At 35.3% G+C, this 13359-nt stretch overlaps 1 protein-coding gene across 1 annotated transcript in view; it reads right to left on the reverse strand.

The window, feature by feature from the left end:
• The window catches only part of DOCK4 (dedicator of cytokinesis 4), a 154063-nt gene that overhangs the window by 64135 nt on the left and 76569 nt on the right, over positions 1 to 13359 (reverse strand). The window contains exons 23-25 of the mRNA XM_018080173.2: positions 12168 to 12360; positions 4860 to 4987; positions 2557 to 2691 (exon numbers count right to left, since the gene is read on the reverse strand). Of these exons, the coding sequence (XP_017935662.2) occupies positions 2557 to 2691; positions 4860 to 4987; positions 12168 to 12360 (456 nt within the window). The remainder of the gene's footprint in view (positions 1 to 2556; positions 2692 to 4859; positions 4988 to 12167; positions 12361 to 13359) is intronic.

Raw genomic sequence — 13359 nt, forward strand, 5'->3', positions numbered from 1 at the left:
ACAGTCTATTATAGAGAGATGCACTATTATAGTTGATAGACAGATTAACTTTAAAAGAGTTCCAACTTCAGCTAATTCTTAACTGACTTCTAAATTTAAGTTTTTAATTTGAATGTAGGTAGCTACGCAGGCTGGTTTTTAAAATAGCAATGAACATTCAGCTTCATTTGTTGAACTTAACATAAAAATGTATGTTGTAGGATTTCTGCCAGTGTTAGCCACAGACTAACTTTTGAATCACGTGCAAAAGCAAACTCCACACATAAAACAACCTTGATAAAAAACATTTAGGATCCAATTCCAGTGTCAAACGTCAAGCCAAGCAGTATACTAAAATCACGTAAGTAGAATCCTTAAGTAATTTTTTGTGTCTTATTTAAGGAGCACAATTATTAAAATACATGGAGCTCACAATTAAATTGCAATTCATTTAGTTTTGAGAGTCTAAACTTCCAAAATCTGAAATATAAAAGTTCACTTTAATCAAATTGCTTTCTGTCAACTCTTTATACACAAATGCATTTTTTGTTAAGGAAATCCAAATGTCTAAATCACTGACAATCTAAAGCAGAAGCTTCACCTTCACCATTGCATTAAATTCCATGTTTGTCAGTGCAACATCTTTAACACTGACACCCTGAAGCCATGTCTTCTTTGTGCTCAGTTTAAAGCATCACATTCATCTTGCAGGTTACCATCTAACAAGACTGCTCACTGCAAATTAAATGATATCCAGGTACCAAAACTACTTGAGATGAAAGAAATGGTGCACAAAGCCTGATGATGCTTGATTTTATGCTGTTTGTTTGTGAAGAACAACAGTGATACATGGGCCCAGAATATTACACACTTTGGGACTACTTCCACAAGGAAGACTGCATCTGATCTGAAACTATGACAGAATTTTATCAAGTGTGCTGCCATGATACATCTCACAAAGAATATTTTGTGATACATGCAGTTTGAAATAATGGTAACATACTGGAACAGACTCTACTGCTGTACTCTCACTGAGTACTTTATCATACTTGCTCTACAAATAGTTCCAAGAATCTGCCTCCATGTGTTGCCAGAAGCCCATACTGCATGATGATTCTACATGAATGTATATAATTGCCTTATGCTGTGTTGTGAGTCACTTCCACATTAAGTATTCTTTGAGAGCCTGTGGTGACAATGACACGGCTTTTCTAATGCATTAAAGAAAATTTTGCAACTTGAAAGCACTTTTCAAGTCTAATTTTTTGATGGTATAATAGAATTAGGCTGTTGCGGTGTTTAATAAAAACTTAATCTACAAGCAAGTGGATATCTCATAAAAAAACAATAAGCTCAGAGCTTTACTACGCTACTGTGTCAAATACTACTCCCCTTTCTTCAGCTTAGATTTTCTTTTGGTGGCCTGATATGCCACACAGCATACATTTGTAATTTTGGAATTTAAAGAAAAAAACACCAAACTCTTAGATGCATAGTGCTGCTGGATCACAATGATTAAAGCATGGTGTTATTTTATTACTGAGCTTGGTCAGCTCCATAAAGCACTCCATATACAGTTTGTTCTCCGTTGGATAAAGTAAAAAAGAAAACAAACAAAAAAACCACCAACAACACATTTCTTCCACAGCTATTAAATGCTTTTGAAATATTTGATCTCAGAGGAAATTCTAGTTTGAACAGCAACCATCTCTTCTTCAACAAAAACTGTTACAGTGTAAATATTGGACAATTAATTAGTCAAGATGGCAAATCACTCAACATAGTATGTTCTCTACACAAAATGCTACCCCCTCACATCATATTGGGGTCACATCCCTGGCTATATCAGAACCAATTTGCCCTTGAAAAGTAAAGTGAAAACCTTGCTGCAAACAAAGTAAAATAACACTTCATTTTCTTTGATCAATGCTCATCACAGACTTTTCTGTAAATGCCTGCATTTCAACCTTCTAATTTGCATGAGTTGTTATTGCAGGTTCACAAAAACGTCATTTGCTAATCTTCTAAATCTATCCTCTATGCTCTACTTCATGTGATAGAAACAAAGCTCAAATCCTTAGCCAAGAGAACAACAAAATGCCTTTCAATTAATAAATCTGGATTTGTACAAGTTAGCATCATAGATTCCGCAGACATTTTAAAGCTGTTCCATCATGAAAAGATGCATGCATTTTAGGAAGTAAAATGTTATGGATTGATACTCTTCCATTTTCAGGAATTCAAACTTAAAGAGAGTTCCAGAAAGCAATTACATTTGCCAACAAAAGAAACATACTGAAATAATTACTAACCTGAAAGAGTCTTAAAGGAAATTTTATCTTTTGGGCTTGGTTTTTTGTTTTTTTTGCTTTTTTGGTGACAATTTATCAATAGATTTAATTTCAAAAAAATCACTATTTCCACTAAAAATGAGTAAAATGCAGGAAAGCTTTTTGTAGTTCTCACTGTCTGTTTTATACACAAAATCTTAACACTGTGAATACAAAGACAATAACATCACAAATCTAGTAGTCCTACCAGTGACAATTGTGAGCTATTTAATTTTAAGAAACTTACAGTCACATCTTGAAACTGGAGGCGCAGAGCAGATCCTGATGGTTGTGGTCGGCTGGTGATCTCTAGTATGGTCCTTAACAGAATATCTAGCAGACTGTTTACAATCACATCAATTTCTTCCAGGACTGATTTTTCCTTAAATAATAAATAAAACATTTAAGATTTTAAAATAGAAAGATGACCACAGACACATTTCCTTTGATGTAGTTTTATTATGAATGATACATTCAAGAGACAAGAACTATTCTCTAATTCAGATATTGTTTAATTCTATTGATTTTTCCGAACAGTTTTCAATTAATTACATTGTACTTAAATACAGAGGATAGTTATGGGGATAACTTTGAATATGTAAACATTCATCAAATTGGCATGTCTCTTTTTTTAATTGACGTTTAGAAGAAAGCAGTAAATAAGAACTTTTCGGGCAAGATTTTTATAGGTAACACTCATATATTTTCTGGGGAAATTGCCAAGAAAGGTTTAAATTCCAAAAAGCAGAATTCTATTTTCACACTTTGAAACCAGAAACAAGCAGATGGTACTCAACCTTCAAGACCTGCTTCATCAGTAAGGACCAGCAACATGACTTCTCATCAACTGAGTAGCACAAACAAATTAGTCATTTATGTAAGCCTACAACACAACATCAATTGTTGTACACAACATCAATACAAAGAAACCAAAGTGTTCACTGCTGAAAGAGACCTTAGTTACATGCATGAAAATACTTGATAAAGTCAAGTCGTAGTTACTTCTCCTTTTTAATTCAGATGGACATATGTTTTCCCTGTTTCAACACTGTTTTGTGTCTCCACTGCAACAGACACCACCATCTTAATTGAAGTGATTTTATCCACAATTTAAGATGACACTTCTTTACAGAAACAAACACTTCATAATCAAATGCATACAACTAAACTAAAACTTAGCTGTCAAACAAATTGTTCAACTTTGCTGAATAATGCATAGGAGTGATTTGGATTTTTTGGGAGGTGTTGTTGTTTGGTTTTGGTTTTTTGTTTGTTTGTTTTATTTTGCTTCCTAGACACCAAAAGCACATGATTTGTAAAAAACCTCAAAATTCTGACTTAAGTTGAATCTAGTGTCACCTTCATGTTCTTTGTCACTTCATCTAGCATCAAACAACTGCTAACTTGGTTACTTATGAAAGCAGACAGTATACAGCATATTTAGGAACTGTATTAACTGTGAGGATCCATGCACAAACTACTACTGGAATGGCCAACAACCATAATTTTCAAACCTGCCTTACTGCAAATTCTCTTGTTCCCTCAACCTCTAAACTATCTTGAGTACCATGGAAGGAATGAAGTTCTGAACCAATCCACAAAAATCATGTCAAATTCACCAAATTGTTCATACTCCCAATGACTCAAAGACCACTAAAATTATTAGCTGCATATTCTGAACATTGGAGAGTTCTATGTAGACATCCACTTGTTAATGTGTACATCTCTGGCTTAATGACTCCAAATGGAAGATCTGCTGCAACTAAGACCGGACATATAAGCCTTTGCCTCAATCCAAAACCACAGCTCTGCTTTAGCATCTATCACTTCATCTTGTGATGAGGTTTTATACTAATCCAGGAGAAGCTGCAATAAAAACATTATTACAGTGTCAAAGGTGCAAGACACACCTATATCAAATCACTGATGGAGCAACTTTAATTGGATGGAGTAATCTAAACCAGTTCTCACTAATGCATTACAAGGTGATGTATGCTGCCCTTGATATGCGTGTACTGCGCTAACTACAGGCAATGTTTGGTTTTAACTGTCTTATATCTTGTTGCCTGCCAGAACCTATCATCATCATCACATTTGCAATACATCTGTCTAAGCTAGCTCTCATATGGAGCTTTCACAGATTAATTTGCAAACACAAACATCAAAAATTGGCTAAAAAGTTTATCAACTAACAAGCAAGTGCATTTCCCCTTGCAATACTCATATTGATCTATTTACCTATATTGAACCTGTGTACCCCAAGACTAAACAGCCCACAATAGAAAAATGCCCCTAAAAGAAAGTGGACATTTCTTTCCTTACAGCACAACACTCAAAAAGAGTCAAAGCTTGACAAAACACTACATGCTACAATTAAAATACTCTTGCATGGAAAGAAAAGAGTCATGAGAAATCAAAATCACATATTTATGCAGATTCATTACAGAGACAACTCTTTAAAATGCTCTGGGGCAAGGTCCAGTCTGTGTCATTAAAAGTCACTGAGCCATAAAAGGAAGTTCAAATGGATGTGATATGGTGTTTACTCACTGAGCTGTTCTTCTTGATGAGGCAAAATATGTTGCTAAGGATACGGGCACACATTATAAGGTCCTTCTGTTCTTGTAAATGCATGTGGAGATGATGCAAAACTACCGGAAGAAGAATGCATCGAGAATCTGGAAAAAATTAAATATTTTATGAGTAGGAGCCTCTCATATAATCACTAAATTTTAATACAGACATAAAATGCGCCTTTGGTCCAAAACAGTACTTCTGATGAGCAGAAGCTTTTGCTTGCTTTAACCAACATTTTTGATAAGTAGAAGCTTTTACTTCATAATCATAATATCTTAAAGCAAATGTCTGAAGAATAAACAATATGCTGAAAGTCATGGATGGAGAAAAACACCACTGTGTGGAATATACTATATATAACAGAAATTTTCTAGCTTTTATTGAACTGTCATGCAAAAAAAAGCAGCACAGTAACGCTTGTATTCAAAACAATGTGAAATTATGCTCTAGTATTCCTGCCATGTGACAGGACCCATTTACAAGCCCAGGTCACAACAGACTTCATCTGGAACTTATGTTATTCTACAGATGAGTTCTATTTTACAGAGAAGCAGTACATTCAGAATTTTCACTTTTCCAGATTCCTCACTCCTACTGAGTATGAGCAATTTAGACTACTGGTGACTACATAAAATGATTTGCTTTTCCACTATCTCATTTTCTAAACACAGCTCTTTGGTGCTATTTTCAGTCTTGAATTCTCTGAAAATTATGCAAGAATGTCATTAACATGCTACTTTATCCTGCTTCTTTTTCTTACAATTAAAGACAATATTAAATGGGAAGAACCCTAATACCTACACTTGTGATAACACTTTAAATACCTATATAGAACTTGATAAATGGAAAGGGTGTTACCTGTTTTCATTTTGTTGTTGTTTTTTTTAGATCTTTTCCATAACTGAGAATTTATATTTTCATAGAAATGTATTTAAATAATTTCCTCTATTGAAGTGTTAATGATGATGATGATTATATACTTCATTATATAAATATATTTGTCTACAGAGTTTCTTTGTTCATTACTGCAATTATATCCTAAAAACTGAGTTATCTTGCTGGAAAATTACCCCTTTGAAATAATTTTGCCAACCAGGCATTGTTTGTAGATTACTCTTTCTATAAACACTTTTTTTCCCCTCAACTATTTCCCCTATTTTTTAATATGAGGGAGAAAAAGATAGATTTATTATGAGATTTTGTTTAATACTTCTTTTACTCACTGAAATAAAGCACTAATCTTGTTTTGTTCTATTATTGTCTTGTTTTCATTGTCTAGTCATCTGTATAATACAAGACAGGGAAATGGCCAATGTGCCGACCCATGGTTAGGAAATGCCACCTTCTGATCCCCAGTCCTAAATCTGCTTATTGATTCCTGCTGGATGAAAAAACAGAGCCAATGCCTTCAGCTGAAGCAATAAAGCAGGACTCTCCATTCCTATCAAAAAGACTTCAACCTCTAGGTTACAGGAGACGACTCCTCTTCCCTGCTTTCTGTTAAGCCTAACATGTATTGAATTCTCGACTATCTGTAATCCATCACTGAGAGACAAGATGAAGGGTTCACTGTGTAAATCAGCCTGTGTTTCTCTGGTTGGGGTACTTTCCTAGCAGGCAGGCCATAGGAAGCTGAATCCAGGCTTACAGAGCACTGAATCTGGTCTTCCATTCCCAGGCAAATATTAAATCACTACTGAACCCCACAGCTATCACAGAGCAGTTATAGTAGCTCTTTCACACATTACTGGTATAAGCATTATCGTTTGGACCATAAGTCTTCTAAGGACAGCAGGTCCTCTCTTGCAGCTACAACTCAAATCCCTCAACCCAGAAGGTGAGAAGAAACTAGGAGCAGCCCTGTGCCAAGGTGTTCTTTCTTGGTTAACTCTAGGCAGCTTCCTGATGAGCCCACACAGCATTTGGTGCCTTACCTGAGGTGCCCAGTACTCTGTGCACTGCTTACATAAAAGTACAGCATCATGAATTCCATTTTGAAGACCAGAGAATCTACATGTAGTAACACTTGACTTGTAAATAGCCAGTTCTTACACATGATGTAGCCTGAAGCATCTCAGGCAAAACCAAGCATCCCCATTCAACTGTTTCAAATATCCCGTTTTTGCAAAAGCTTCATAACTTTGCTTTACCAAGACCAAATGGATTAGTAAAAAGCATCTTACAATGACTTGCAACTATACATAGGAGGCAACACTGCCAGTTACTGAGATGGCCACCACATATAACAGCTTTAGATATAGTCCTTAAAAGCCCAGAATCTAAATACCCCTCTGTCTTGATCTCTTTAGGTGGAGAGATGTAGTGGTATCACAGAAGAGGAGAGCTGGCTCATTCACCTCTGAGGCAAACCAAGGACTAGGTGAGAAAGTTTGGAGAACACAGTATACAACATTTGTCTCAGGTTACTCTTTTTCTTAATAATTGTCATCTGCAATGTCAGCCCCTGGATATAGAAAAATTAATGAGCTCAAGGAATGGTACAATAATAATAACTCCTAGTCATCAGTCACTGTCCTAATTTTTCTTCTGTGCAGGAAGTTAAATTAGCTGACTGTTTAAAATGCTAATACCTGCCCTTTACAAATATTATACAGAAAGAAAAGGAAAAAAATCACAACACAGAGCTTTTCAAATACACGTTTGGTATAATTAGAAAGAGGGTAATCTTAGACTCTGGGCAATCCTTGAGACTTTCCTGTGTAACATTAATATTTAATATTTAACACATTACAACTTTCCTCCTCATTTTCCAGATAGCGGTAAAACATCTGAAGAGACATACATCACTTTCTTTACTCTATTGTATTTTAAAGATTACTTTCAGAAAGATGATATTCATTTCAACTACTGTATCCGAACAGATGGTCAAAACTTCAGCCTGCTTGGAAAAAAAAAATTAGTGTAATTGAACATTTCAAACAAACATCATTCTCCTTGAACAGTAAGAAACAAGGAAGTTGCTCTTGGTTTTGATAGTTTTTCTTGGACCTTTCCAATTTATGCTCCCTTGTTTGGATGAAAGAATGGTAGGAGAAGAAAATGCTTAAGCCAACAAAACAGTCGTCACTGCAATTTCAAAACCAAACATATATGTCTATTCTGTGACTCTACGGACATGTCACTGCTCTCAGAACAGCCAGTTTCAAAACTTGTAGCAAGGAACTGTCTTCAGCTGTAAGAAAAAAATTGCCTGTAATGCAGAAGGAAAACACAGGCACAGCTCAGAAAGTCCTCCCCTGGCTTAAAAATAAGCCACAGATAAGAAGCATAATCCATATTTCTGCTCTCCACTACAGAGGTTCTAATAAAGGTTGAATTTTTGTATTCAACATACATCCATTTATCCCCCCACAGGTGTGTATAGAAGCACAAACAACTCCAAAGAATAGTATATTGCTGTGGAAGACAAATTAAGTAAAACTAATTAATCTGAAAAAGATTGTGGAGTTCTTCAAAACAGAAGTATGGATCAATGTGTAAAACTTCTATGTTTTGAAAAAAATTTATTCTTTTTCTTTTTTTTCCCCCAAATCTATGTTCATAAAGTTTAATGTATTTTAACTACATTGAATTCAGGATTTGTATTTAATATAATTTAAATAATTACAGGCTCTTTGCATTGTGATAGCAATCAATTAGCTTGCAGTGATTACTGAGAAGATTTGAGTCTTTTGAAAAAACAATGGAATAAGAGGCAAAGCATAATACCTAGTTTCTAGAATTAAGCCACTTTATGAGTTAATGGCATCTTCTCCCAACCTTGCTAATGACTTTTTTTTCATTCCCATGGGAAGTCTAACATACTTTACACAAGGCAGTTCAAAGATATTGAATTATTCTTACTGATTGTGTCAGATATTTGTCGCTGAATGATTACTGAAACTTATAGCTTCCAACAAGTACATTCTCCTGTAATATACAGGATACAATTTTTAGATGAATTCATTCACAAAGACAGATTAAGGGAAGCAGTCAATCTCAGAAAGAAAACAAATAGGTAATTATCACTTTTCTTATCTATTAATTTTCAGATTCAGTGTAATTAAGGAAAACAATTAAAAAAAAGAGTAAGTTATATATAGAATAAACACATTAAACCTTACATATGAAATCAAGCATCAACTCAGAATTTTTCATAGTTTTCATAATATACATATGATATAACTATATGGTGTAAATGGTCATAGAATTAAACCTCTCTTCTATTTGCTTTGAACAGTTTGCATCACTAAAAGGAAGAGTCCTACCCAGCTACTCTTTCAGAGCTCCAAACCCTCATATTTTGGGAAAAACACAAAGTTTCTTGCCATGTAAGAATAATTTCCATTTGATCAAGAGCTGCACCACTGGTTATAACTGGGCTAAGATACAGGTTTTATCAATATGTGGGTTTCTTTTTTTTTAGGATTTTACCTACTAACGTAATCTCTCTTCTGGTGATTGGTATGTAGTATCAGTGGTGATTCTAAGAAAACTCACCCCCTTTGGAGGACAAAACCTAGATGTTCCTTACTTACGCATCTCATGTTTTCATAACTATTGAATTTTCAAGCTCAAAGAAGAACAAAAAAGACTGGTGTTCTGCTAATTCCCATTTAACTATGTCAAGAAAGACATGGTTCAAGATATGTTTCTCTATTATTGGCCTTAACTCTTCACAGCAAAACAGATTTAACTCTTTCTCAAAGGAAGCTATAATAATATTTAATGCAAAAAAGAAAACAAACAAGAGTGCTAGACTACTGATGTATTGAAAATAACAAAGGTAGAAATTCTGGTTACAGATATCAGTTTGACCATTCTACAAGTATCAAGAGGAATGAGTTCAAAGACCAAAATAACCAGGAGACTGGAAGAAAGGCCAAGAGGAAGAAAATACTGGTCATCTTTATAAGCAGGAAAATTGTAATCTGTTTCTTTTTAGACAGACAGTGAATTGTACAACAAAGATGCAGAGGTAAATATAGAAAAACAGAAGTGAAGTAAGACTTTAACATCCACTAACTCCTTACAGGAGCAAGGCAGATAATTACTATTGACACTTTTTAACAACTCTGTAGCTGTTACCTATAGAAAGAGCTGAAATTTAAAATCTTTGAAATAGAAAAAGGGTCAAAGCAAGCTATACCAAAACCTCAATACAAATGTCCTATCTACATATGATCAGTAAATACAATGTATAACCTGCATCCTCCAGAGTAGCAGGCAGGGATCAGATGCATCAAATATATCTGAAATGGTACTAAACATCTGTGTGTGGGTACCTTAAATCAACCTCTGCATGCCTGATGCTTCTGTTTTCAACAATGTATCAAATATATCTCTTAATTTTAGTGAAAGAGTAGCTTTAGTGTCAGCTGATTTTTTGCAGCACTGGGAGCTAAGGTGTTAGTTGTTCAGGCCCTTCCAGCACAGAATGTGTAAGACTCACATGCTGAACTACTCTCACTTGTTTCCAAGTAAGGTCCAGATAACAGATTATGTTATCTAAGAAGTACCCTCCTCATTTTCAGATGTTTGAATAAATAGTTATTCCTATGTTTCATCTACTTCCAGTGTGTTAGCTAGCACTGCAGCTTGCAGCATTCACCATCTTCATCTGGGAGACAGAAATCAATTATTTTATCAGCACCCAGCCTCAACTCCACACTAGGATGTACAGTTTACTCTCCACATTAGCATAGTCTAGTGCAATATTTATTTTCCCCAAGAGAATTTTAAAAGGACTTCCTTAAATACCTCCAGGGACTGTGACTCCACCACCTCCCTGGGTAACCCATTCCAATGCCCAATCACTCCTGTGAAGAACTTCCTAATGTCCAACCTAAATCTACCCTGGCGCAGCTTAAGACTGTGCCCCCTCGTCCTGTCACTAGTTGCCCGGGAGAAGAGACTGACCCCCATTTCGCTCCAATCTCCTTTCAGGTAGTTGTAGAGAGTGATAAAGTCCCCCCTGAGCCTCCTCTACTCCCAGCTAAACAACCCCAGCTCCCTCAGCTGCTCCTCATAGGACTTGTGCTCCAGACCCTCCCAATCTTCCCAAGAAAGTCCCCAGGAGTCCGTCACATGGCATTAAGTAACTCTAATTACATTCATATATTTGGATTGTCTGGTTAGGCTGACCTAACTGAGAATGGGAGGAAAATGGCCATGACACTACCTGGTCCCTAAATACTTGGTGAGATGAAAAACATAAGCTAGAGTATTCTTAATATTGCTCCATGAATATGTCAGTGTACCAAAGGTCTGATTAGTCAGCTGTAGGCAGAGCTAACTAACTATTCTGGAAGGAATTACCGTGGGAGTTTAACAAGTGTAAGCTGTTATTCCAGCCAGAATGAAGTGAAGTATCCAGGATGCAGTACTTCTTACCCATTTCTTTGAGCTCATACTTATAAAGTAGAACCACTGAAAGCATTTAAAAAAAATATGCTCAAAGAACTCTTCCTTTATTTTTCAGCATCTCAAAGTATTTATGCATATCCTGGTAGTTTTTGCAGGGCTTTCATCATTGCAATGTGTTTATCTTGAATGCTTTACATGGCAAGAGTTACCACTTCTACTAAATTCCATCAGCCAATACCCAAACAGCTCTCAGGGCTATTGGTGAGTAAATAAACACTTACTATAATTCTTAAAATATCTTCTATTTTAATTATTTTATTTCAAAGTTACTTAATCTCAAATTTAATACTTAGTTATTCTATGAGTTTCATTTAGAATGGAAACAAGAATATCATGCTAATTACCATTCAGCAGTTCTTCTTCTGCACAGCAAATAACTATGTTGTTGGTGCACCAAGCATCACTTGCATTTGCGTAGCATTTTTATACTACATTAAGAAACAGAGGATCAAAAGTGTAGAACTAGCAAGAGTTACACAAATAAGACTTAATGGATAAGTGAAAACCTGTTTGATGAACTGCCCACAAATGAACAGCCCCCAAAGAAAAAAAAAGAAAGGACGAAAATAATTTTAGCAAAGCTTTTTCCTTATAATTACTTAAAAAGTATAAGGTAAACTTTTTTCACAGACATATTTCTAGCAGTAGATCAAAAAAACCTATATTTTAAGACTCTGCCTCTGAAAAACAAACCTCTAAATTAAAATAACTGCATTCCTGTAAATGAGCAGCTTCTATGGAGCAGTACTTCAAGAACTGTTCCTTAGGAACACTATTTCCTTCAGCACCTGTTGGTCCATGTACCAAGCACACAATTTGAGTTCCTTATCTGTAGGCAGCTTAGGATAACCTTACCCGGGTTAGTGTACAGATGACTTTCTACAGTTTTCCCAATACTCTGCAGTTTAACAGCTTGAAGGGACTCATCCCCATGCATGACTGTTGGTAAGCTGCCCAGAGCATCGTGAACCAAATTTGCCACTTCTCTTACATCAAAGAGCTTCAAAAGTTCAGAGTACACCGATGGGAATGAGCTGAGAAACACAGCCTGGAGGAACAGGGTAAAAATGGACAGTCAGATATTGCAGAATAGTTTTGACATTTATAGAATTTAAATATCTATAGAAAATAAAGTAACTGCAGAAAAACACCTGGTTTTATATTTCAAGGGTAGGTAGTAGCTTTAAAAATGGTCATATTTTCATGAGAAATATCCTCACATTCATTAACGGGCTTATAAGTGTGACTATTTCCCTTAAGCATTATCTAAAAACTGTTACTTTTTCCCAGGACAAAGTGAAAGTAAAATGTTCAACTAAGAACAAAAATATTTACACTTTAAACACACTTATCTCTGTGTGCGACAAAATTTTTAAAAACTGATATGATATCAAAAATATTTGTTTGGAGTTTGCTTTAAGATAAGTAATATAAAAGCCTCCATATATTCCATTTTTCAAATAATTAACATTTTTATTTTGGAGTGAGACAGCATTGGTAGTCTTGGTTCACTTCAAGAATCCTAAAATTGGATTAGAAATTCATGGATAAATAGAAAAACAAAACACCATCAAAGTAAGAAGGACAAAGTCAGAGAAAAGAAGCTAGAACTGACATTTTCTTCCTCTCCAAATCTCCCTGATTGAGAAAAGCTACTTATACCTGGGCTCTTCTTCACAGTGGTGGCAGAACAGATGACAAAGGTTAAAAATACTGAAGAATAATCCTAAATGTAGCTGTTTATTTTATTTTACTATTGTCTTTTCACTCCAGCTGCTTACATGACAGGAGATGGAAGCATTACCTCTCTACTCTGTTTTCTCTAATTTGCCATTTTCTTGGCAGAACAGTTTTCTACAGAGCTTAGAAATTAATGATTCTTAACAGGATCTTAAACACTTTCAGTTACAGAAATATGGGAAGAGGACAGTACATTTATGAGCTATAGGAGTTGGTAAATCTCTGGCACTTAATGCAGAGAGCTGTCTCCTGTGTGTTTTGCCTCTGCACTTTAGCACTAGACAATTTTATTAACCTCAACTGAAAT

This window comes from Manacus vitellinus, unplaced genomic scaffold (genome assembly GCF_001715985.3).
Source record: "Manacus vitellinus isolate BGI_N305 unplaced genomic scaffold, ASM171598v3 scaffold_5_pilon, whole genome shotgun sequence".
NCBI classification, from domain to species: Eukaryota; Metazoa; Chordata; class Aves; order Passeriformes; family Pipridae; genus Manacus; species Manacus vitellinus.